This window comes from Ovis canadensis, chromosome 12, assembly GCF_042477335.2.
Source record: "Ovis canadensis isolate MfBH-ARS-UI-01 breed Bighorn chromosome 12, ARS-UI_OviCan_v2, whole genome shotgun sequence".
Classification (NCBI taxonomy): domain Eukaryota; kingdom Metazoa; phylum Chordata; class Mammalia; order Artiodactyla; family Bovidae; genus Ovis; species Ovis canadensis.
This window is the reverse complement of record NC_091256.1, coordinates 37956850-37983279: the sequence shown is the minus strand read 5'-3', so window position 1 is coordinate 37983279 and position 26430 is coordinate 37956850. Positions and strand designations below refer to the sequence as shown.

The following is a 26430-nucleotide window of genomic DNA, read 5'->3' as shown; positions in this document are numbered from 1 at the left end:
TTCCATGTCCAGTTCTAACTGTTGCTTCTTGACTTGCATATAGGTTTCTCAAGAGGCAGGTCAGGTGGTCTGGTATTCCCATCTCTTTCAGAATTGTCCACAGCTTATTGTGATCCACACAGTCAAAGGCTTTGGCATAGTCAAGAAAGCAGATATTTTTCTGGAACTCTCTTGCTTTTTCCATGACCCAGTGGATGTTGGCAATTTGATCTCTGGTTCCTCTGCCTTTTCTAAAACCAGCTTGAACATCAGGAAGTTCATGGTTCATGTATTGCTGAAGCCTGGCTTGGAGAATTTTGAGCATTACTTTACTAGCATGTGAGATGAGTGCAATTGTGCGGTAGTTTGAGCATTTTTTGGTATTGCCTTTCTTTGAGATTGGAATGAAAACTGATCTTTTCCAGGCCTGTGCCACTGCTGAGTTTCCCAAATTTTCTGACACATAGGCTGCACTTAATAGTCTCATAAGCCAAGCAAGACCTCAAATAAGAATACTGAGAACACGATTGAAACAAGCAAACAGGTAGAAACTAAAGACAGTAAATTTTTTGAAAATTGATTCTTTATTTGTATCTTCTGTGATGCAAGATAAACTTCTTTGGGGGCAAATACATACAGTTTAAAAAATCCCGGCAGTTTCTAGCCCAAGATGGAGTCTGCCAGTGGATGTGCTCAAGGAATTATCTGCCGAAAATATCATAAGACCAAGCGATTCCCAAATGTAACAGATGGTTTAGTTTTCTGGTTAAGCTAATTTTTTTTTTTTTTTTCGGACACCAAGCCCCTTTGTTGGGACTCACTAACGTGGGTCACCGGGTGGAATAAGCAGGAGGGTGGCGGTGTGTTTTTACCCTGATCTAATCATCACAATTATCTAGTTTCGGTTTTAAGATTCCAGGTCAAGATCAACTAAATTCGCAAACGGTGCGACTAGACAGGCTAGAAATCTTACAGATGTGGATGGCCACGCCCCCTCAGGAACCTGAGCGTGTCCGCAGAGTCGGGAACAATAAAGTTGAGCGTGTTCAAATGGGTCCTTGTCTTCCAGGGCCTCTTGGACAAGCCTGTAAAATAAGACTCTGAAAAACTCCTTTCTTCTCTCAAATATCCTTCGTGTTCTCGGCGATTTTTTCCCCTTTACTCGCGGTACGAAAGTCTTGAAGGGAACGGCGTGGGCTAGGGCGGCTGGGGCGCCTTTCCGTGGGCAGCTGGCCCGGCAATCGCCGTGGGCAGCTTCGGGGAGGCCCCCGGTTCACGTGAAGCTCGTGCAGCAACAGCAGAGGCATCTGCGATGAAGCCCAGGCCCGCGAGGTTCGTGGATAATAAACTGAAGCAGCGCGTCATCCAGGTGTGTATGCTGCACGGCCAGCTCTCAGAGTGGTCCGCGTTCGCTGCTTAGGAGCCCGAGAGGCCCTTTCTCGCCGTAGCTAGGAGAAGGAGGGAAGGCTTCCAGATCGGACTGACTTGCCGCCAGTGCCAGTCTGGATTCGAGCGTGGGGCTGTTGACGACTCCACTTCTTCGCGGGTGGTTCAAGCCCCTTTCTCCTCGCTGTGCGGCCGAGGTTCAAGGCGCAGCCCGAAACCATGAGAGGCAGCAGCTTGATGAGGGCCTGCCCGGATCTGCCTGACCTTTGTGCAGATCCGTAAAGAGAGTGGAGATGGCATTTGAGTTTAAAATTTCCTATCTTGTGAAGTTGGGAAGGAAGTATTCCTCGAAACCTTGTAGAGACGAATTGCTTTCGGGGTCATAAAGAATACGTTAACTTCCTTTCTTAGGAAACTTGGAGTCAAGTTCGGACACCAGTAAAGACAAGTACTCTGAATCTTACTTTATAACGGGCACTTTACCTGCCCCCCCCTTTTTTTTTTTCTATTCATAATCGTCAATGGAATGCATTGTGTCGTAAATGCCTTGGACATTTAGGTTACTAAGCACTCAGAAGGACGGAGAGAGACTTTAAGAGCTATATTCTCACCTTGTTTTTCTTTTACCCTTCCAGCTCCTATATCGTCAGTTTTTTGAATCTGTTTCTTCCTGTCACCTTTAAATGTTGGAAGTGCCTTAAGCACCTGTGCTTTTACCTTCTCTTTATATTCTACCTATGCACACTTCTAGGTGATCTCATCCAGTCTAGTACCTTTAAATATTATACATTCATTCATGACTTCAAAATTTATCTTATAACCCAGTGCTGATTTTATCTTGAATTCCAGATTGATATATCCAGCTGCCTACTCAACATCTGCTCATGAGTATCTTATAGGATTTCAACTTAGAGTATTGATCTTCTTCTCCAAACTGTTCTGTTCTTTGTGTTGTTTATTCCAGTAAATGACATCGCACCATCCATCCATTTGTTAAGGCCCCAAATCTTAAGACTCATTCTGACTCTTGCTTCCTGTAACCAATTAATCAGTGACCTACTTGGCTTTACCTTCAAAATATACTTCAAACCTAATCGCTTGGGCTTCCCTGATAACTCAGTTGGTAAAGAATCCAACTGCAATGCAAGAGACGCCGGTTTGATTCCTGGGTCAGGAAGATCCCCTGGAGAAGGGAAAGACTATCCACTTCAGTATTCTGGCCTGGAGAATTCCGTGGACTACAGTCCATGGGATCGCAAAGAGTCGGACAGGACTGAGAGACTGTCACTTTCTTTCTAACACCCTAGTTCAAACCACACTCCCTTTAGACTGTTGAAATACCTCCTAACTGTTCTCACTGTGTCTGGTTTTACTTAGTCTGTTCTACACAGAGCATCCAGGGAGATCATTTTAAAGGGAAAATTGGAGTGTGCCAGGGTCCTACTCAAAACCCTTCTGTGGACTTTCAGACATCTAGAGTAAAATCCATCCTAAATAGCACTTTGTATTTTGGCCCCGTGTACCTTTTTGTCCATTGCTTTTTTCCGCTTTTGTAATCTCCCTTGATTGCACGTCCTATCCATATGGACCTTCTCAAACTTCCTGGGCACAGGACTTTTCTTTTTGCAGTTTACTCACTTAAGTGCTCTTTCTCTGAATGTTTGCACAATTTGCTGCTTCAGTTTATTCGGATCTCCGAGTAGTGACTCCTAATGGCTAAATCCAGTGGCCTCTTTTCAGTTTTTGCCACACTTGACTTGCTCTGCAGCGTTTGACGTTAGCAGTTTTCCTCTCTTTTTATACTTTGGTTCATTATAAAAGTAATAGGGGGACTTCCCTGGTGGTCTGGTGGTTGAGACTGCATGCTCCCGATGCAGGGAACCTGGGTTGAACCCTGGTCGGGGAACTGGATCCCACGTGCCGCAACAAAGACCAGGAATACTGTGTGCCACAACTAAGACCTGGCACAGTCAAATAAGTAGTAATTTAAAAATAAGAGTAATAGGTTCTTATGGTTTAACATAAAGGGAACTGGAGGGTATAAAATGAGAAGAAAGAATTCTTTTCATCCCCACTTCTGCATGAGTAATCATGGAGAGTTTCTGTTGTACCTGTCTTAAAATTTTGTGTGCATATATGCACTTAGAGATTTTTTTTCTTTTAATCACACAGGCTCATCTGCCTCTCTTCTGCTGCTTGTTTGTTTTGTTGAGCAATATGTTTTAGACATCTTCTTTCAAGTAGTACACTTGCCTCCTTTTAACTACCTCGTTAATCTATTGCTGTATAACAGATTACTCTAAAACTTAGCAGGTTAAAGTGGTTTTAGTCCTGTTACTTTCTAATTTGAAGTGGGTTTGAGATATATATGTGCAATTCAGGATTGACTGTGGTAAATGACAGCATGCTATAGGAGTCCATAGAAGGGGACAGTTAACTGAAGCTGCAGCTTTGGACACCTAGTCTCTTGCCATTTTTCAGCATTTATCCAGAGGCAGTTCTCATGTGTTAGGGATCCTTGAGAAGAACTTGTTGTATGAAGTGGGGAACCTAGACTAGATAATTAGCAAATATTGAAACTTGGGAGTTGATCACTAAACATTCTAGGTTTGAAATCTGGCCCTGTAACTTACAGGCTGGTAAGCAAGTAAGTAAGCTTTTAAAGTTTCAAATCAGGGGAGAGGGCTTCCCTTGTTACTCATTGATAAAGAATCTGCCTGCCAATACAGGAGACATGGTTCCATCCCTGATCCAGGAAGAGCCTGCATGCCCCAAAGTAACTAAGCCCATGTACCGCAGCTACTGAGGCTGTGCTCTAGAGCCTGGAGCCGCGAATACTGAAGCTTGCGCGTCCTAGAGCCCCTGTTCTGCAGCAGGAGAAGCCACTGCAATGAGAAGCCCGTGCAGCAATGAAGACCCAGCACAGCCAATAAATAAATACTTTTAAAAAAATAAATAGGGGGAGAGTAACATCTACTTCACAGCATTGTGAGCACTAAAAGAGAGAATGTGTAAAAGGCCCCTAGAACAGGTTTACCAGGCCCTTAGTTTCTTAGTAGTTTTTCTCATATTGTTTCTAGGTCCCAAAGTCAGTCAGTGAAAGTCCCTCAGTCATGTCCGACTCTTTATGACCCTGTGAACTATACAGTCCATGGAATTCTCCAGGCCAGAATACTGGAGTGGGTAGCCTTTTCCTTCTCCAGGGGATCTTCTCAACCCAGGGATTGAACCTGGGTCTCCCGCGTTGCAGGTGGATTCTTTACTGGATGAGCCACTGGGGAAGCCCAGGCCCCAGTACGTTTGTATTGGGTTGGCCAAAAAGTCCATTCAGGTTTTTTACTTTGGCTGACCCAATATTTCATTCTTAAATAACCACAGTTATTTACTGGTGAAATGTGTATGCCTTTTGGGCACTGCACAACTTCTTATACTTAGCGATCAGATTGACACTGCTATTCATTTCCTGTTCCACCTTGATTTTTATTATAGGAAATGCTGGAAACCCAGTTTTGCAAAGATATGACATCATCAGAAGATGCTTTAATATTGAAACATGAATTGTCTCAGGCTAGTACAGTTGACCTTTGAACAATATGAGGGTTGGGATGCCAATATCCTTTCTCCCCCCAACCCCATTCATTTGAAAATCTGTGTATAGCTACAGTTGGCTTTTTATATTTGTGGTTCTATATTGGCATAGTCAACCAGCCCTGGATCATGTAGTACTGTAAAATGCATTTATCGAAAAAATCTGCTATAAGTGGACGAGTGCAGTTCAAACTCATGTTGTTTGAGGGTCACATATAGTTCCTGCAGATGGACAGATCAACTATTATTCTGTTCCTTCAAATTTAAAATATCCCTTAGTGCTCTTACGAGTTCAGTGCTTTGCTGTGGTATGTTTGGGAATCTAGGATATAATAAGCTCTCACCTACTGCCTTATAGCCATTCTGGTTATTGTTATTGCATTGCCATAGTGATTAATAATGTTAATTAAATTCTTTGATTCTGACTTGGCAATTATCTGGTGATTTTTGTTTATGCTTCTAGCGTACTTTATGAATGAAGAGTTTGCACTAAAGTATAACATGTCCGAATAGCTCACTTGCTTAGTTGTTGATTACAGTCACTGAGTCTGAACTGAGTGTTGTGTTTGTCGTGTTTTCTCTTTCAGTACCTCACCAGTAACAGATGTGGCAAGTATGTGGACACTGGAGTCTTAGCATCTGATTTACAAAGAATGTACAGGTAAAGAAATGTAGTCTCCAAAGTTTTGCTTTTCTTCCCTACCTCTCTTTAAAAAAAGATTTATTTGCTTATTTATTTGTGTGGCTGCACTGGGTCTTCGTGCTGCGAGGGCTTTCCTCTAGCAGCCGTTGGGAACTACCCTCTAGTTATGTACTTGTGCTTCTCACTGCGGGGCCTCCTCTTGTTGCAGAGCATGTGCTCGAGCGTTTGGGCTCAGCAGTTGTTGCTCCTGGGCTCTAGAGCACAGGCTCAGCAGTGAGGCGCATGGGCTTAGTTATCCTGCAGCGTGTGGGATCTTCCTGGGCCAGGGCCCAAACCCACGTCACGGGCCTTGGCAGGGGCTTCTTTACCACTGAGCCACCATGGAAGCCCCTTTCCAACCATTTTTAAAATTTCCATCCTGCCTACATTTCAAGGTGATATTTGTAGCTGCTAGCTTTAGTTCACCAATCCACAGGTTTAGAACTCAGTTCATTTATACAGGCATTTATCAAGCACCAGTTATATGCAAGGAGCTGCCCTTGTTATTAATGAAAATGGCTACTTCTTAGATTTAGCATTTTACTCGCTGGTCAGTAGTATTACTTCTTCACTAAAAAATGAAAACCATCAGGCATGATCTCCTTCAGCTTCCTGACTGTCTAAAAACGTGTCGCTCGTGTAGTCCTTGCACTGCAGATTAAATCCTTCTTTTGTGCCTCAGTTCCAGGTCTTCTGATATCTTGCCTCATTAATTAGCCCTGCTTTGTATATTGGTGTCTCTGTTTTCTTCTTTCCCTTTGTCTGTATATTAGTTTGCTAAGTGAAGTGAAAGTGAAGTTGCTCAGTCGTGCCTGACTCTTTGCGACCCCATGGACCGTAGCCTACACCAAGCTCCTCCATCCATGGGACTTTCAAGGCAAGAGTACTGGAGTGGGTTGCCATGGCTGCCATCAAAAAGCATCATAGACGAGGTGGCTTAAACAACAGAAATTGTATTCCTTAATGTTGTGGAGGCTACACATTCATGATCTAGGAGTTTGAGGTCTCTTCCTGACGTGCAGATGGCTGTTTTCTCCCTGTGTCTCTACTTGCTTTTCCTTCTGTGTGCGTCTGTATCATAATCTCTTAAGAAGACACTGGTCATATTGGATTAGGGCCCACCCATATGACTTCATTTTACCCTAGTTACCTCTTTTTTATCTTTTGGCCATACTGCGTGCCATGTGGGATCTTAGTCCCTGACCAGGGATCGAACCTATGCATTGGCAGTGCAGAGTCTTAACCACTGGACCTCCAGGGAAGTCCCTTTAGTTACATCTTTTTTTTTTAATGTGTCTATTTATTTAAATTAATTTATTTTAATTGGAGGATAATTAGTTTACAATTTTGTGATGGTTTTTTGCCATACATCAGCATGAATCCACCACTTATGCATGTATCCCTCCCATCCTAAACCCCCCTCCTACCTCCCTCCCTTTAGTTGCATCTTTAAAAGCCATATCTCCCAAAACAGGTACATCGTGAGATACTGAGGATTAGGATTTAAATATTATGAATTTTAGAGGAACACAGTTCAGCTCCTAACACTGCCCTTTTGCCCCCCAAATTCATGCCTTCATTGTTTGCAAATATACTCTGTCCATCCCAGCAGCCCCAGCAGTTCTTAACCAATTTCAGCATCAACTCTGAATCCAAAATCTCATCTGAATATCATTTAACTTAAGTACAAGTGTGACTTGGAGAAGGAGATGGCAACTCACTCCAGTATTCTTGCCTGGAGAATTCCATGAAAATAGGTTTATGGATAATGTAAGTATAGTGACATAGTCATATATACATGTAAGGGCAAGTTCTCAATTTAGATTGAGCTTAATGGGAAAATATTGGTGGAGACCATGGTACTAAACTTCTTGTTATGTTTTTCAGTATAGACTATGGTCGAAGGAAAAGAAATGCCTTTAGGATTCAGGTGGAAAAAGGTGAGTCTTTCAGTGTTAGAGCTGATTATTAATGAAGTCATAGAATTGTTTCAGCTCATGGCATTTTTCTTTTTGTTTCAGTTTTTAGCATAATTAGTAGTGAGAAAGAACATAAGGATCTAGCAGAATTAGAAGATGAACATCTGGCCAAAAGAGCAAGACACGGTGAAGAGGATAATGAGTAAGGATTATGGAGTGGGGGGTTTTTCTAAAACATTAACCTGATCATGTTACATTCCTACTTGTAAAACTTCCAAGTAGGATAACTTGGCTCTTCATTGCCAGTAAGTTCCTGCAGAATACTTACCATCCTCTCCAGACTTATTTCAGACATGCTGAATACTCGCTCTTTCTCAGAGAGGTTAGATTCTTTCTTTGTGCCTTTGTGTGGGTGGTCTTCTGTAGCTGGAGTGTTCATTTCCCCTTCATGAACTTTCACTCAACCTTCAAAAGTCAGCCTTCAAAAGGTTATTTTCTTGCCTTTCAAGCCTTTTTGGACTCCTTTCTCAGCTTTTCCTTAACTCATAGTTATAGATAACGTAGTATAGTGTTTCTATCATATGGCATATGAGATTATTTGTGTTACTTATAGAACTTTCTCGTTAGCTTTGTTTTTCTCTATCCTAATACAATGTCAGGTATATAAAAAGGTGTCAATTTTTTGTTTAAGAAGTAATATTGGTGACACTTTTATAACTATATTGCAGTATAACTGATGTGCAATTAGTGGTACATTTTTAAAGTGTACAGTGTATTGAGTTTTGACATGTATATACTCATTAAACCAGTACCCTAAGCAAGATACTAAGCATATCCATCAACTTAACAAATTTTCTAGCACCCATTTGCAGTTTATTTTTCCTTCCATTCCTATTCTGAGGTAGCCTTTGATTTGCTTTCTGTTGCTATATGTTTATATTTTCTAGAATTTTGTATGTATGGAATTGCAGAGTATGCATTAATACTTTAAAAATTTAGGTTCTTTCATTCAGGATAATAAGTTTGCGATTTATCAGTGTTGTGTGTATCAAAATTCCATTGCTTTTTATTGCCCTGTATGTATGTATGTATGTATGTATGTATATACCACTATTTTTTAAAATCTGCTTACATATTAACAGACAGTTGGGTTGTTTTCATTTTTTGGTTTTTACAAATAAAGCTACTATGATCACTTATGTATTGGCATTTTTGTGGAGAGTGTTTTCATTTCTTAATACTGGAACCGGCATAGCTGAGTCATATGGTAACTGCATATTTAACTTTATAAGAGACTGCCAGACTCTTCCAGAATGTTTGTATCATTTTACCTTTGCATCAGCAGAATGTGAGAGTTCCTCTGTTACCATGTGAGAGTTCTACATATTACCAACATTTGGTATGATCAGGCTTTAACTTTAGATAGCCTGTAAAGGAAATGGCAACCCACTCCAGTATTCTTGCCTGGGGAATCCCAAGGACAGAGGAGCCTGGTGGGCTACTGTCCATGGAATCGCAAAGAGTTGAACACGACTTTGTGACTAAGCAACAAATGTATGTTAGCTGTAGGTTTTTTTGAAAGATGTTCTTTATCAGATTGAGAAAGCTTCCTAATATTCCTAGTTTGTGGAAAGTTTTCATCGTGAATAGGTATAACATTCATCAAATGCTTTTTATGTGGATATTTAAGGCTTTTATTATTGGCTTTCTCCCTTTATTCTATGAATCTGGTGAATTTTATTGATTTTTGAGTGGTAAACCAATCTTGCATTCCTGCCACAAACCCTACTTGGTCCTAATACATTATCTTTTTAATATATTTTAAAATTCTATTTGCTAATCTTTTTCTGTAGATGTTTACATCCGTATTGACATTGATCCAAATTTTTTCTTTCTTTTTTTGCTCTTTGTCAGGTTTTGGTATGAGTTCCAGCAGAATATTTATCTAACCTCTTCAGACTTTTATTATACTGGTCTTATAATATTAGTTGGGAAGTATGTGTGTTTTTTGGTCTCTAGTTTATGAACAAGTTTGTATAATGTTACTGTTATTTTGTTCTGGAACGTTTCTTAGAATTCATCCAGAATTCATCAGCATTGGTAAATTGTACTTTTTAAAAAATTGTTCATTTCACCTATTTTGGCATTTTGGCATTGAAAGTTTGTGGCATTTATTGACATAAAAGTTTTCCAGATACTCTTTTGTTTTTCTTCTAATAATTGTAGGATCTATGAATGATAACTCCTTTTCATTCTTTATAGCTGCTCCTTTTTTATTTGGCTTTACCGTAGTTCTTATAATTAGTTTCACATTTGTGGGCATATAATTGTTTCTATTTTTGCACTATTGTATATGTAATAAATAATCCTTTAGTGTATATATCTTTGTACAGATTTCTTTTTTAATGTTGAAGTCCTGAAGCAGTATTTCTAGGATCAAAAAGATTTATATTTTTGAAATTTCTGGTATATATGCAGTTGCCATCCAAAAAAGTTGCCTTTGGTTTGTATTCCGAACAGCTTTATATAAAGCGTGCTTTTCTCAGCATGCTTGCAGTTCTAGTTATGCTGCTGCCGCTGCTGTTGCTGCTGCTAAGTCACTTCAGTCGTGTCTGACTCTGTGCGACCCCAGGGACTACAGCCCACCAGGGTCCTCTGTCCATGACATTTTTCAGGCAAGAGTACTGGAGTGGGGTGCCGTTGCCTTCTCCGAGTTATATATACTGTTATTTAATCTTGGCCAGTTTTATAGGCAAAAAGTTGATTGTGTTATTTTCACTTGTAATATTTTGATAACTGATTTTGTGTTTCCTTTGTGAATTGCTTATTTATGGATTTTTGTTTTTCATTTGAGATCTATTTGAATTTTCCTTATTGTCAGAGCTCTTTGTATAAAATAGTATCTTTTTTTATATGTATTACAAATGCTTGTCACAGTTTTCCATTTGCATTTTATTTTTGTTTATAGTGTCTTTTAATTGAAAAATTATACATCTTTACCTAGTCATATATTTCAGTCTGTTCTCTTAAGATTTATGCTAATATACTTAGACCTCTATCACAAGAATATGTAGAATAATTACCTATACTTTTTTCTTGTATCTGTGATATTTCATTTAACTCTTTATAATTAATTTTGTAGAGCATGAATTGTGGGGCAAAACAATTTTTTTAAAGCTTTTATGTAATCATCTGATAAGGCGGTATGTGCGTGCTCAGTCGTGTCTGACTCTTTGCCACCCTATGGACTGTAGCCCGCCAGGCTCCTCTGGCCATGGGATTTCCAGGCAAGAAGACTGGAGTGGGTTGCCATGCCCTCCTCCAGGGGATCGTCCTGACCCAGGGATCAAACCTGTGTCTGTTGTCTCCTGCATTGGCAGGCAGATTCTTTACCACTGTGCCATCTGGAAATCTGATAAGCCAGTGAGTTAGAAATCATTTATATCTTCATTTTATAGATAAGGAAGCTGAGGCTCAGGTTACAAAGCAAGTATCTGGTGAAGATGGATTTTTTTTTTTTAAGCTGTATTTTTAATCCACATTTCTCTGATTCCAAAGTCTGTATTCTTTACCACCATAGTATTTTGCCTCCGTTTATTTTCTTATTTTGAGTAGTAGTTTTTTTTAGGATGTAGGAGGAAATCATTTACATTTCTTTTCTTCTTTTTACTGAGGTATACTGAAAGCTATTCTGATGATTCAAGTATGGAAGATTACCCAGATGCACAGGTAAACCAGATATTTAATGAACCAACTTTGATTTTTAGAAAATCATTTTGAATCCTCCTCAGAAAAGATCAGTAAGGAATAGAGTGAGAGGCTTTGAACATCTTCATTAGTAAATAATTGAGTATTTCTGTGCGGAGCATTGAACTCATGGGTTGGCCGTCCTTCCAGTATTTGTGTGTATAGCCTATTGCACAGGGGAAAAGAAGGGAGGAGAATGGCCAAAAAAGTTATAGTGATATGGTTTTATTTGATCTAGTTGAACGGATAGGATAGTGTTTGCCTACCAGCTCATTTTCATACTTCTGTGTTTTAGAAACAACCTTTCTTGTTTGGTTTTATTTGCGAGTTATAAATTTGTACATTAACTTGGAATGGAGGGGGTACATCTTTTTGAACAGTAAATGTTTGTGAAGTATTGTATTGTGATCACATGTATTTTCTGACTGTAATTGTTTTGGGAAAAGGTATTGAGAAGAAAATATAGAAAACTTAATACAGGTATTCAAATTTTCATGAGTGCCTATTGAGTAATTTATGCTAAAATCATGTTTCCGCCAGTCAGCAAATCATATGAACAGTTCCCTGCTCTCCTTATATCGGAAAGGAAATCCTGATTCTGTTTCAAGTACTCCTGAGATGGAACAAAAAGAAGCCATAACTTCATCACCACGGATAACTTCCAGAACAGGCTCCGTTCCTTCGAAGACCCCTGCTGGAGGTTCTGAAGGAGGATGGTTTATTGACAAAACCCCGAGTGGAAAGAAGGACAGTTTTTTCTCGGATCTATCAGATGAGAAGTGTAATGATAAGAAGCCGATCTCTGAGATAGAGGTATTTTTTATGGTGGCATTTTAGCCTCGTGTAGTTGGAATACATTACACCCTTTTCATTGAACGTAATACCAAGTAGATTCCTGTGTTTTGTAAAAGGCTTAGGAACTTGAGATAGAATTTGCTCACTTCCCACTGTGGTCATCATTTTCGTCCTGGTCCAAGCTTCTACTCTTTCTTCCCTTAACTTTTGAAATAACCTTCAATTGCCCCTGTGTTTGATCCCCCCTAGTTTATTCTACACACAGAGATAATTTTTTTAAGAATTAAGTCTGATGATTGTCATTCTTTTATTAAAAACCCTCCAGTGGCTTCATTCAGTCTTCAGTCGGAGATCTTGCAGTTGGCAGCCCTGCCTGACTTGGCTCCCTGCTGTCTCTTTAATCTTATCTCCTGCTCCCCTCCTCTCCCACCTCCCAGTTTGGCCTCAGCCACAACTGGGCTCCTTGCTGTTTCTAGAATATGCTGACCCTTCTCTCATTTGGGACAGTCACACTTGTACTTTCTGTTTGGAACATCTTTCCTGAGATTCCTGTGGCTTACTCTGTCATTTCTTCTTTTAATTTTTAAATTGATTCTTATTCTTGGCTGCACCGTGCAGCATGTGGGATCTTAGTTCCCCCACCAGGGATCAGTCAAACTGTGCTCCTCGGTTGGGAGTTCGGAGTCTTCACTACTGGACCACCAGGGAGGTCCCACCATCATTTCTTCACAACTTGTTTCATTGTGATCTTCCCAGAGAGGCCTTCCGGGACATGTGAAATAGCACACTGTTGGATATTCTGTTTCCTAACCCTACTTTTTTTCAAGTAGTTAAAAAAAAAAATCACTATATTTTAAGTGTTTAAAATGACTCTTTGTATAATTGTTTTTGGGTTGTTGTATAAGAAGGGCAACTCCAAGAGAGGAAGGACTTGGTTTAATAATGTGTCCCTGGCTAAGATATGTCTAGCGTGAAGTTGTTAGTTTGTGAAATAGTGCCTGATAAACTTCCTGAGTTGTTTTTATTAGTGAAAGTTAAGGAGTAACTACCTCTGGTGTGCATCACAGACAATTGATGATTGTAGACAGAAAGGAAGGTAGCTGCTAAAATATCTGTGAGGTTTATTTTTAGTTTAGGATGATGCTTTGAGGGATCCAGCATAAATAGGTACACTATGAAAATGGATAAAATAAATAGACACTTAAAGGATTTTTCTATTAACTTAAAAAAAATTGTGTTTAGCTGCCCTGGGTCTTAGTTGCAGCATGCAGTCTCTTAGTTGCAGCATGTGGGATCTCGTTTCCTGATCAGGGATCAAACCCAAGCCTCCTGTGTTGGGAGCACAGAGTCTCAGCCACTGAACGACCAGGGAAGTCCCTTTTTTAATCTTTTTAAATTGGAATAAACCATATATAAAGAAAAGTAAAACTTGATGGACTATTGCAAAGTGACCACATCGGACATCATTCTTACCTGATTCTTTTAATGCCTGGCAGAGAGGGGGTTTCAGGTAATCTGTCTCCCAGTAGAGTGGCTGCTTGTGCTCCGGGTCTCGCTGTCTGATATGGGGAATGTTAGCTACCTGTGTCTGTTGATCTGCTGAAATGGGGCTAGTGCTAATGAGGAACTGAATTTTTAATTTAAATGTAAAAACTATCAGTCAGTTATTAGGAAACTTCCATGTATATTTTAAATAACTTGAGTATGTGAATATACTTTTTCAGCTATAGATTTTATAAAATATAAACATCAAGTATTTCCCGTGAAAATTTAGTGTCTGAATGAAGATGTGCAGTATCCATTGGACTTTGACAACTTATTGTAAAAACAATGTAAACCATTTTATTAATAATTAAACTGACTATATATTGATACTGTTTCGAATATATTTGGTTAAATAAAATAGATTATTATTTTCTTTAAAAATACTTTCACGTATTTTTTCCTTTTTTAAATGTGGCTACTAGAATATTTAGGCTTCCCTGGTGGTGCAGTGGTTAAGAGTATGTCTGCCAATGCAGGAGATGTGGGTTCAATCCCTTGGTCGGGAAGATCCCCTGGAGTAGGAAATGATATCGCACTCCAATATTCTTGCCTAGGAAATCCCATGGACAGAGGAGCCTGGTGGGCTATAGCCCATGGGGTCATAAAAGAGTCAGACATGACTTAGCAACTAAACAATGATAGCTAGAATATTTAAAATTGCATATGTGGGTGATATTATGTGTCTCTCGGGTGATGCCATTCTAAGTGGTTTTCAAGCACCAAGCTCTTTGATTGGCAAAGCCTCTCCCCTCTGCTTTTGAATTATTAATAGGCCTTTTCCAAATCTATTTACTTTGTCTTTAAAGAACATTATTATTGTTGGCAAGGTCAAGGACAAAGCTTTACTTTTATGTTGAATTATGTGGCTGTCAGAGCAGCTTTCTAGTCATGTTTAATTTAGTGATTGATTAGACATCAGATGAATACGAACTTCTTAAAAGGCTCAGTGAGAAATAAAAGACGAATGCTATTATCTTAACTCCAGAAGTACACAGCTCAGTGAGGAAGAAATAACATAGACAGGTGAACCACTCATTTACAAGCAGATTGTATAGGCTCTACCACAGTTGCAAATTCAGTGTTCTGAGAGTGTGAAGAAGAGATTAATTCTAACTAAAAGATTCTGGAAGGGAGGTTTTTCAGGTTTTAGGAAGTAAACTAAGCATTAAGTTTCTGGAAAAGGACATCCCCAGCAGAGGTCACCCTTAAGCTAAAATGTTGGGAATAGCTAATGGGTGAAAGTACTAGAGCTGAAATGTATTTTTATTTATTTATTTTTTTAGTAATGCCCCCCCCCCTTTTTGAATGGCCTAATTTCAAGCATGACACATTTAATTTTTTTTTCCAGAATTCAAAAGATTCTTCTTTTTTGGAAAGTAACAAGAAAAGAAAAGGCAAGCTAAACACCAAAGGAGGCAAAAAGAAGAAAGAAGATCTTCAGGAAGTAGATGGGGAAATAGAAGCTGTCTTGCAGAAGAAAGGTGAAATGGAAGTCTTGTGGGTGGCGGCGGCTGTGTTTGCTTTGAGCAAGACGTTGTGATTCCAAGCTGTTTGGTCTGGGGAACCTCCTGTGTGTGGAGACATTTACTAGAAAATATTTCAGTATCTAATGGACCTTTGTTTATATAAAGATTATTCAGTATAGTTCTGAGTCACTACTGAATCACTAATCTTTTCACCTCCTCCTTTTTTGTTTACCAGCTAAAGCCAAGGGGCTAGAATTACAGATCTCCAGTGTGAAGTTTGAAGACGTTGGTGGCAATGATACAACATTAAAAGTTAGTTCAGAATCAGAATTTCTACCTCAAATGGGTATATTGCAAATCAGGTATTCAAATAAGGCCTTCCTCTTTGTATCTGATAGGAACTGAGTCTAGAAAAGGAGGCCAGGAAGGTGAGAAGGGCAAGCCTGACTTGTTCCCTTCAGGGTCATGAGGGATACAAGAAACATATCTTCAGTTTTTTCACCGTTTAGTTACAGTGTGCATAAGATACTTGCTTTATCAGGAGTAGCACTTTAACAGTTATAATGGCTAGTGTTTTTTTGTGTTTACTCTGTTTCAGTTACTGTGCTAGATGCTGCAAGGTAGGTATTATTACCCTTTAGAAATGGAAGCTCAGAGAGGGGTTATTGCTAATGCCTCATGACAGTTACCAGACAGGATTCAAACTCTGGTGTAAGTCTAAAGCCTGTCTACTGCATGCTGCTGCTCCAAAGAACAGGTCCTTTCATTCCGCATTGATTCGTTCTCTTTGGGCCTGTGAAGGACACCATTCCTGTTCATTCCTACAGGAGGTCTGCAAGATGCTCATACACATGCGTCACCCAGAGGTGTACTGCCACCTGGGCGTCATACCCCCACGTGGAGTCCTTCTCCATGGACCGCCAGGCTGTGGGAAGACATTACTTGCACATGCGATTGCTGGGGTGAGGTTTATTGACGTGTGTTTGCTTTTGTTCTTTTGTTGTTATTTGTTTTTATTTTTTCTCGTTGGTCAACTCGAACCAGACTTGGTATATTCTCAGGAGGACTGATCCCTTCTTCATTCTTTCCATGCTGCTGTTTGTGAGATGATATTTTTTTTTAAGTATCCAATTATATGGCAAGTATTGGCTGGGAAGCCAAATAATATAAACAACCCATTTTTTTAACCCATAGTTCTTGTTTTAGTTCTAGGTCTTACCCATTTTTTTAGTTCTTGTTTTTAGTCACTGTTCTTTCCCTTTAAGCTAGTGGTTTTGAAGAGCAATAAAATTAAACTGGAGGATCATATTTTACATAGAACCAAATTTATTCAGAATTTCCATCCAGAGTCATGTTTTTATCCTTTTTAATGTAAAAATGTCCTTTCTTAAATGGTGATAATAGATACTCAGTTGGCAAAATAAAAGGTTAGCAATTTTAGTTATAGCCCCATCAGGTTTCTCAGAGACTGCAAAATGTCCAAGTAAGTTTAGTTTGAAGAGGAGCACACTATGTCCGTCATTAATAGATAGTGTGCTTTGAAAGAAAACTGTTTTTATAGGAGAAATTGATTGATTTTCCTCATTTATTCATTTGTTAAATAAATCTTTTGTGTGACTATTGCACGCCAGACATTGAGATATAGTGATAAGTACAAGAAACTCAAGTTTTTACCTATAAGGGGTTTTTCGATCTAATACGCGAGACACATTAAACTGTCTTTCACACAAATAAATGTTGCTTCATGGTTCTGATTACGCTGAGTGGGAGACAGAAGAAGTGCAGAATGCTATGTGGTATGTTGTTGGTATGTTGCTTTTACCCACGTTAAGAATTAGGGTTAAAGAGAATATCATTGAGGAAGTGAAATTTCAAGATAGTCAGAAGAATAGTAGGATTTAGGATGGGTTGTTGCCAGTGATATTGGTGGGACAGTGGTAGTTTATCTTCCTTTAAGAATCTGCCTCCTCTGACTTGTTACTGGCTATTTTTCTGGGTTTCTTTGTTGGGAGAAACACCAGTAGGGTGTGTGGGAAATGACTGTGTCACAACTCCCTGCTATTTCATATCCAGCAGATAAATAACATAGATTTGTTTTGGCTCAGCTCTAAGTAAGGGTAAATATATTTCTTAAGATTCAAGACCCTTTGTTCAAAAGAGATAATAACAGTTTTATGATATCTGTAAAGTAAAAATAAGTAGAAGGTATCCAGTCAATGTGTTTGGATAAAATTTCAGATTTTTAAGTAATGTTTTTCATTGGAACAGTACAAAAAGATACGACGTTCCTCAGAAAATTGGTCATTTAAAAAATGCAGTTTTGAGAGAGGGACTGAGTAAAGAAAAAATAGGTAAGTGAAACTTTGAAAATTTAGTCATTTTTTAATATATTTGTACATAGGAACTTGATCTTCCAATTCTGAAAGTAGCTGCTACAGAGGTTGTATCTGGAGTGTCTGGAGAATCCGAACAGAAGCTAAGAGAACTATTTGAACAAGCTGTGGTGAGTCAGCCAATGACGTAATGTCACGTTGTCAGATCGCATAAGGCTATATTGAAGTTCTTGTTTTCTTTAAGGTTGGTATCTGTTAACATATTCACTGGCCATTCTTTTCTAAACGTGGCAGTTTGTTCCTCATGATGGCTAACTGTTTAAAGTAGATTAATTGACAGATTGTTGAGTAAGATAATTTGTTTAATCTGAAAATAACATAATTGGTGAGAAGTTCTGACTGTCATACCCAATGGTGATATGCTGAAAATAGATTATCCTTGTGATACTTTTTTTGCTTTTACTTTCCTCAACTTAGGTTTGCCCAGACAACCTGTAAGCAGTGTGAACATTTTTAACATTTAAGGATTATTATAAAAGCAACCATAGACTTGCCAGCATAAACTCTTCTCTATTTGCAAAATTGAAGCTATGAAAAGATGATTCTATTACCAGAGAAATGACAGATTGGATTTTATTCTGATTATAACTCATTAAAATTTGGCTGCTTAAGAACTTCTGAGGAAGATGACATTTGTATTCCATTGAAGTTTTATCTTCAGTATAGTGTTATGGTTAAGTGTACTTTCAAGTTTGAAACAGAAATCCTTAGGCCACCGCATACTAATTGCGTAATCTTGGGCAAGAAATTTAACCACTCTTAACCCTGAGTTTCCTTACTAGCAAATAATACTGATCAAATCTCATGGGGTTGTTGATTGTATTAAAGGGTTCATGTAAATTTTTAATGTGTCTAACACAGAGCAAAAGCCATGTAAATATGGGCTATGACATTATGCTCATTTGAGTAGTCACTAGTCATCACTGTGGGTAAGAATTAAAAAATACTGGTAAGTTTAATTTTACATTGTCATCATGTGCATCCCAAATGGGACTGGTGAATATGGCCAGTGCATTTGAAATGCAAAGCTGAGAAGATAAAGTGTATTTTACCAGTACTTTTTTAAATAGTAAGAAACAGCAAAATTTGTTACCTAGTCCAAGCTCTATATTGCTTGCTGTGTCAGGTCAGTAAATTGTTAACAAGTAGCTGGGGCAAGGAATAGTGACTTTATTTGGAAAGCCAGCAGACCAAGAAGAAGATAGACTAGTGTCTCCCAAACCATCCTCCCTGGGTTAGAATATAGGTTTCTTTTATTCCAAAAAGGAGAGGGGATAAAGTCCTGGTTCCAGTCAGACTCCAGAGGGAATGTGTTCACTTTTTCCTTCCTGTAGTCATTCACAGGTGGGCCTGGTCAGGATGTTTCCTGTGAGCTAAGCGTAGACTGGCGTTAGAAAAGCAGTGGTCACATATGGAAGGTGCAGTGGAGGGTGGGAAGGGTGCTATGCAGAGCAGAGCTACATTCTTTAAGGTGTTAACCTGTTTTCCAAAATGAGCTTGATTTGTTTGTTAACTGGCATACAGCAGAAAGACAGGTAACCACATTTGTGTTAATGGTGAAGACAATGATGAATGAGGATAAAAGAGACAAAGGGAAAAATTAGTTATTAGTTCTGTGTTTATCTAGCTCTCTCTGAACCAGTGGTATGATGGTGTAACAGCCGATACTTGATAAACATATGGTCAATACCCCTCTTTTCCCGTCTCCCCTTTTCCTGGTAAAAGTCAGTACAGTAAGATATGTGTAAACTGCTTCCTTTAGGGTAGTTCTTTTGGTGAATGGTCTCTGAACTTTAAGATTGAAAAAAACATATATGCTTAACCACACCAGTACAGGGAATACATTTACATTTATGATTTTTTTTGGTGATATTCTTATTTCTAGTCAAGTGCACCATGTATCCTCTTTATTGATGAAATTGATGCTATTACCCCCAAAAGAGAAATTGCTTCAAAAGATATGGAGCGAAGAATTGTAGCCCAGCTCCTAACCTGCATGGACGGTGAGTCTGAAACAGTGAATTCACTTTTAGATAATGTGTTTTTTAAATACTGTAAGATGTGAAGATATGAAATATTTAAGTAGCATAAAACTTAGAGTACAAAACAGAAATCTTTTTCTTTTCATAAAAAACTCTATCATTAATTTTTGGAGTGTATCTTACTATTTATTTATTTTTTATTTATTTTTTTTTAATTTTTATTTTTACTTTATTTTACTGTACAATACTGTATTGGTTTTGCCATTCATTGACATGAATCCACCACGTTTACTATTTATTTTTAACAGATTTACACACATATATAGATACACTAAAATCTTATGTTGCTTTTTCCAATACTCTGCACCATACACACTATTCTATACTCTTTGTATCTTAATAATATCTTGGAAATGTTGCCATTTTAAAAAAATATTTCATTTTTAATTGATGATTGGTTTACAATATTGGTTTGATTTCTGTCGTACATCATCATGAATTAACCGTAGGTGTACATATGTCCCCTCCCTCCTACCTTCTGCCCAAATGTTGCCATTTTAATCCATTTATATCTACCTCTTTTTAATTGCTGCTTGGTATCCTTTAGGATAAATTCATTATATTGTACTTAACTATTTCCATTTTGATGGATATTCAAGTTGTTTTGATTTTTGCTTTACAGTGAACTATAAGGGATATCCTTAAATGGGTCTTTCTGGTACACATAAATTTTTCTAAGATGAAGTAATGGTTAAAGGTTATACATTTAAAATTGTTATAAGAAATGGCAAATTGCTTTCCAGAAAGACTTTTCCATCTATATCTTTATCAGTACTATTCGAGAGTCACCCTTCCTCCAGATTTTTCACAACACTGAATTGTTTTAGTTTATGACACTGTGAGGGATGAAAAATAGTATGTTTGTTGTTATTTGCATTTCCCTGATTACTATTGATGTAGATCATCTTTCCATATTTTTGGCTTTTCATATTCTTTCTAAAATCCCTTTATCTTTTTCCTATTGATTGAATTTTTAAAAATTTGAGTAAATACTATATTTTAACATATTATAGAAACAAATCCTCTGTTAAATATAGTGTGATTCCTTCCTACCTGTAACTTGTTTTTTCAGCTTGTTTAATGGTTTTGGATACAAATTTGGAGGAAAGAAATCAGTACAAGTAGAACTTCTGGAACTAGATCTTACCTGCTGGAAAATAGCATATGTTTTGTGTACATAAGAAAATTTGAAATAGTATGTAATTTGCATTTCTTGTGATGGTAGATTGTAGGTTGTTCTGTTTTATTCTTATGTAAAGTTTTCTTGCAATGTCTTAAGGCCTATGTTCTGAATTACCATCTTTTTAAATTTATTTTTTAATTGAAGGATAATTGCCTTACAGAATTTTGTTGTTCTCTGTCAGACCTCAATGAATTACCATCTTTTACTGAAGCTAATATGTTATCATAAGATGCACCATCATTTTATGTACATCTGAGAAGGAAAAAGACGTAATACCAATCAGAATATGACATAATGCTTATCACATTGATAGTATAAGCATTCTGATTTCAGAGATATTAAAATGTGGAAAAATAACTAAGTATAGGGATTAAGCAGACTACTTATTACTAGAACATTACTGAAAGTCTGTTAGTTGAGCTTTTTGGTGTGTCTCTGTGTGTGTTTTAAGGTTCCCTTTTTAAAACAGAATAGGGAAAACAGTAAACAATTCAATTTACATAGTCAGCCTGTTACTGAACTGAACTTGGATCCAGTTGCATGACGCCCAGCAAAGCCAATTTACTGATGCTGGGTTGTGGTGAAAGAAAGTACAGTGTTTATTGCATGGTACCAGGCAAGAAGAATAGGTACCGAATGCTTGAAATACCCAAATCCCTGATGCTATCAGGCAAGGGTTTTTAAAGGCAGCATTAGAGGTGAGGGTTTCAGGGTGCATGAGATCAGCTCTTGGGACATTTTTCTGATTGGTTGGTGGCATGGTGATGTTTCGGGAATCTTAGTCATCAGCCAGTCTAGGGTCTCTCTGCTTGTCGGCATGTAGTCACTGTGCTCCGTTGGGTAGAGGGTCTTAGTTTCTATCGAACAACTCAAAGATCCCTACAGATTGTTGTCTATATATCCCTTCCTGTGACTCCCTTATCTAATTATTAGCTGCTTGAGTTCACTTTTTAGAGCTGTGGGAGGACCAGGCAAGAAGCAGAGGACATGGAGGGGCTTGTACCCAGGAGAGCTTGCTTGGTCTCAGCCCTCTCTTTTCTTTCATACTTCTCAGTGCTGAGGGGGAACAAGAGTGGGACAAGACAGGAAGTAAAGTGTTGGATAGACATGTCAGTCATAAATTCTGCAGAGGAACTCTATTTTGGGGGGCTTGTTTCTTTCTCCCCAAATAACCTGTGACTTGTAGTCATTTTTCTTCCTACAGTTTGATAATTTTGTAAAAACATTATTAATTCAGAGTTTATAAATCTGAAATTGTGGTAAGTTAAAACTCTTAAAAAAAAAAAAAACTGTTAAGTAAGTTAATATGTAACAAGATAATTAAGACCACTTTAAAAAAATTCTAATTTCACCTAATTTTAATAATGAAACTCAGATGTAATTCTAATTACTAAGACCTGTGAAGGATGTTAAAAATACCATTTGTTTATGAGAAAACTGATACACAGCTGAGGGCCAGATGCAAACTGAGTCATTGGCAAAGTATCGGCTAGAATCCAGATATTTATTTACACATACAATTAATGACCTGCCCACGAATGCTTTATTTATGAGAGCTGTTACCCACGAAACATGTTAACTAGTTTTTTTTTATTAACTCTGTGTAAAAAGAACTGAAGCTTCATTTTTTTAAATAATCAGAAGTTCATTCTTTTGGCTAATGTAACTTCAGTTTAAAAGATCAAATCCTCTAGAAATGGAAGAAAAGGAATGAAATTTGTCTTATAGTGGATGGCCAATCCTAGCTGAGGTCTGATTTTTATCTTTCTAGAAGCTTTTGAAGGAACCTTTATGTTGCTAAGTATTGATTTCCTGGGAAAGGATTTTTTTCATTACTGAAGATTTAACAGATTTCCATGATTGTTCTTTTTGAATTCTGTTACTAACCCTTGCTATGTTCAGAACTCATCACCAAGACTGTATTGTCTGAGCAACATGAACAAGGAAAAGGAAGCTGACTGCTACCCTTGGTCATTGTTTCCAGCTGTGAGAATGAAAGCACCCCTGAGTTAGCAGGGGAACAGCTTTGGATTTGTACCAGCATTAGTGCAGAGAGGGTTCAGTTATAAGAACATCTTTCTGTGACTGCAGGTTGGTAACTCATGGTGCTACCTCAATTATGGGGTGTCACCTTGTTACCTATAAAGTATCATAGTTCTGTTTGTTCATGGATCTCCTTTTGTAGCATCAGTCTCTCTCTTTTTTTTTTAGCTGATTCCTTTTCTTCAGTTTTCAAAAAGTATTGAAGAGCTTTCCTATCTCACTTAAAGATATACCTTATGCTATTTTCTTTATTCAAAGAGTAATTACTGCCAACTAAATGTTTCTAATTTGGTTCTGTTCTGTGACCCTACCCATGTGGTTGTCTCTCTGTCTCTGCCATTCACCTAAACTAATTCCAGAAAGGTCCTTGATGATTACCTTTGGCCACATCTTTGGGCGTGCTTTTAGCCCTCACCGCTCTGAACCCACCTCTTAAAGTTAACTGGTGGAGGGGACTCTACAGAGAGTAGTGCCTGGCCCAGGGACAAGCACCCAATAAGTGTTAGCAGTGGGTTTGGGAGCATTTGATACTGTGATTACCTTGTCCTTATAGTTGTCAGCACAGTTGACTTGAGTAACACTCTCTGTCCTTCTCCTGTTCTCTGATAGCTCTTCTAGCACTTTTTCTTACTTGCCCCCTTTTCCCCATCCTTTAAAGAAAGATATTCCATAAGGTTTTACACTTGATCTTCTTCTTGCCCTCTACCTACTTCCAACTATCTCCTGTTCAGCTCATCTTTGGAAAACTTTCAAATTACATCTCTAACCTTCATTTCTGATAAACTTCCAACCCATGTTCACCGCTGCCTGCTAGATCCTTGCAGGTTACTGTCCCACGTCCCCTCATACTCGGTGGGCCCACTGGCTTCCCCTGTGGCCCTTTCTGCTGTCTGACCCCCCTTCTGTATTCCATATTTAAGCTAACAGCTTCCAGACTGAGTTGTCTTTGTCTCTTCCTTCTCCTCCTCCTTCACATTGAATCATTTGTGTAGTGCTTTTGATTTCATCTACAACTTGGACCTTACATTGGGGTTTTCTTTTTTTATTTCCCATGTGCCTGCCTTCACTCATCTTTTACCTGATCATTGTATTCAAATCACAGCAAACTCTTGCATTCATTCCTTTTTACTCCATTCAAAGTTACTGTTAGAGTTATCTTTCCAAAACACAGATCTGAACAGAAAAACCTTTCCTGGCTTCTGTTGGCAAAAGAATGTTCTATAAACTTCCCACGACTTGACTGTTAGAGGACTTCGTTAGCCATTACCTGTGGGGGGGGCGGGGGCGGCGCGGTTGGTGTGCAAACCCCAGTCTCTCCGCTAGTCCACTCTGGTTCAGTTGTGAGAAGTAATACTTGGGGAAGGCACAGGCCCTGTATTCCGTCCATTAATTTAAAAAACTGCATCTAGATTAGTTGCCAGAGCAACTGAGAGACTGTATTGTATTCCCCCGTCTCAGTGCCATGAGTGTGTTTGAGATACATACTGCTGTGTCTTGCCCAGACTTCCTGATGGTGGGCCGCTCATCCTGTCTAAACATGGCACACCTGTGTGTACCTCTGTGCTTTCACTCATTCTCTTTCTTCCATGTAGAATTTCATTAGCCTATGTCTGCTTGTTAATAGCCTATTCACCCTTTAAGCCTTTCTGGAATGTTCCCTGCTCCCTAAGTTCTTCCTGATTCCTCAGTCTGAATCCGTAATATCTTCCATTGTACCACTGCGGTGCTTTGTTTATACTTGAACTGTGCTTCAAATAGATTGAGCTGCTTGAGGACAAAGTTTGTATTTTCCTCACATCTTTCACATATTAGGCATTTAATGTTAGTTTCATATTCATATATATAATATATGATTGTGATTGTATAATACTTTCTCTCTAACCACTTAATAACTTGGATAACATTATTACCCTTAATGTCAAGTGTCTTGTTCACCACTCATCCTCTGTCTGGTTCTTACTAGATCTGAATAATGTGGCTGCTACAGCTCGGGTCCTAGTCATTGGAGCTACCAACCGACCAGACTCCTTAGACCCTGCTTTGAGACGTGCAGGAAGGTTCGACCGAGAAATATGCCTAGGTATCCCAGATGAAGCGTCCAGAGAAAGGTATACTGTTAGAGAATGAAGTTTGTATGCCACTATGTCATCTGAACTGCATGCTTTGAAAACAAGGGGTGAGAAATACCATGCAGCCTTCTTTCTCTCTTATCTCTTTCTTTATGTGCCAGTGAAATTGATTTGGAAAGGAAAAAGCCCACATTAAATGAATGCTTAAAACAATTTACTCACTAACACGGCAGTTGTTTCGGGCTGCTTTTTCGGTAGTGATAATGGATTTATGTATCCACCCTCATCTGTCTGATCTTATTAACAGTGTCTTGTGTTTTTTAGGTGGCAGTCAGCCTAGGGAGAGTGTTTAGAGTGATGGAATAGTGCTCACTGGTTCACATGTAGGTTAAATCTGAGTACCATATTGTAACCTGTTGCACTAATCTGCCTAAAATCATAAGTTCGCTGACAGATAATTAAGTGGCAGCCAGAGAGTTGAAAGCTGTCTGTTTGCTGTAAGACCACCCTTTCCTAGTAATTGGGTTTGAATGTCCATAGAGCAAAGAGGTATCCACCAGCATCTCGATAACAAAAATATCTGGGGAGGCACTGTTCAGGCAGTGGAGTAAAGGAAATCTAGTAAAGAAGTGTTCTGAAATACCGTCTTTATAATGACTTTTAGCTTAAGTTAATGACACTAAATTGCTGTACACAATCACCAGCGGCTTTTAGGGAAAGTAGTATATAGTGAAAGGATAGGCATGGGGACAGGGAAGAAGGGTAGAGGTGAACAGGAGACTTCGTGAATGCTGAACATAAAACTGATCAGAAGACAGTATGGGCAGGAGAAAGCGTTAGGAAGAAGAGGTCATCCTTCCCTTCTTGCTATTACTTAATGTGGCTTCAGCTTTTGATTGATTGGCAGTTGCTTCTTCAGCTGTTGTATTCAGCGTCATCTATAGGCATGCATTGTGTTCTCACATATATTAATATAATCTTTAAGTGGTTACTCAGCTATTCAAGTTAAGTTGTATTTATTTAGGAAATGTGTATTAAGCATATAGTATATGTATACTACTGGGATAGGTAATGTAAGGAATGAAAATTCTAAATCCTTGCTTTTAGGAAGTTTACAGAAAGAGAAATAAGGCCTATATCCTTTATCAAATCTTGTTTTGGTTAAGTGCCAAACTTAATGATAGAGACATAGACACAGTAAAGCCCACCATCCCTACTAGATAAAATCCATTGTTCCTTCATCCACTCACTATTCCATCATCAACAAAATCCTTAACAGGCTTTCTTAGGTAGTCATGTTTTGAAAAGGTTCAAGCCTACAGAAAAGTTGAAAGAATAATACAGTAAACCCAATAAATATCTGTATGTCCTTTAGCTAAATTTACCACTTGTTAACATTTTGCTATGTTTGATTTCACTCTTTATGTAAAAACATCATGTGTGTGTGTGTGTGCGCACATATGTGTATATATCTTTATTTTTTGCCAGCCCATATGAAGGATAGTTGACGAAATCATGATACTTTAGCTGTAACTACTTCTGTGTAACTATACCATTTTCCACAGTTAAGAAATTTAACACTGATAATAATAT

The 26430-nt window shown here is 38.4% G+C and overlaps 1 protein-coding gene across 2 annotated transcripts in view; it reads left to right on the top strand.

Moving 5' to 3' along the window:
• Positions 1–996: 996 nt before the first annotated feature.
• The window catches only part of NVL (nuclear VCP like), an 83405-nt gene continuing 57971 nt past the window's right edge, over positions 997–26430 (top strand). The window contains exons 1-12 of one of the 2 annotated variants that reach the window (XM_069545430.1): positions 997–1348; positions 5541–5614; positions 7523–7575; positions 7657–7756; positions 11229–11283; positions 11842–12114; positions 14990–15122; positions 15343–15419; positions 15935–16069; positions 17509–17610; positions 19386–19503; positions 24732–24876. In XM_069545430.1, coding sequence (XP_069401531.1) covers positions 1292–1348; positions 5541–5614; positions 7523–7575; positions 7657–7756; positions 11229–11283; positions 11842–12114; positions 14990–15122; positions 15343–15419; positions 15935–16069; positions 17509–17610; positions 19386–19503; positions 24732–24876 — 1322 coding nt within the window. In that variant the 5' untranslated portion in view covers positions 997–1291. The remainder of the gene's footprint in view (positions 1349–5540; positions 5615–7522; positions 7576–7656; positions 7757–11228; positions 11284–11841; positions 12115–14989; positions 15123–15342; positions 15420–15934; positions 16070–17508; positions 17611–19385; positions 19504–24731; positions 24877–26430) is intronic. The other variant, XM_069545431.1, reaches the window with a different exon arrangement.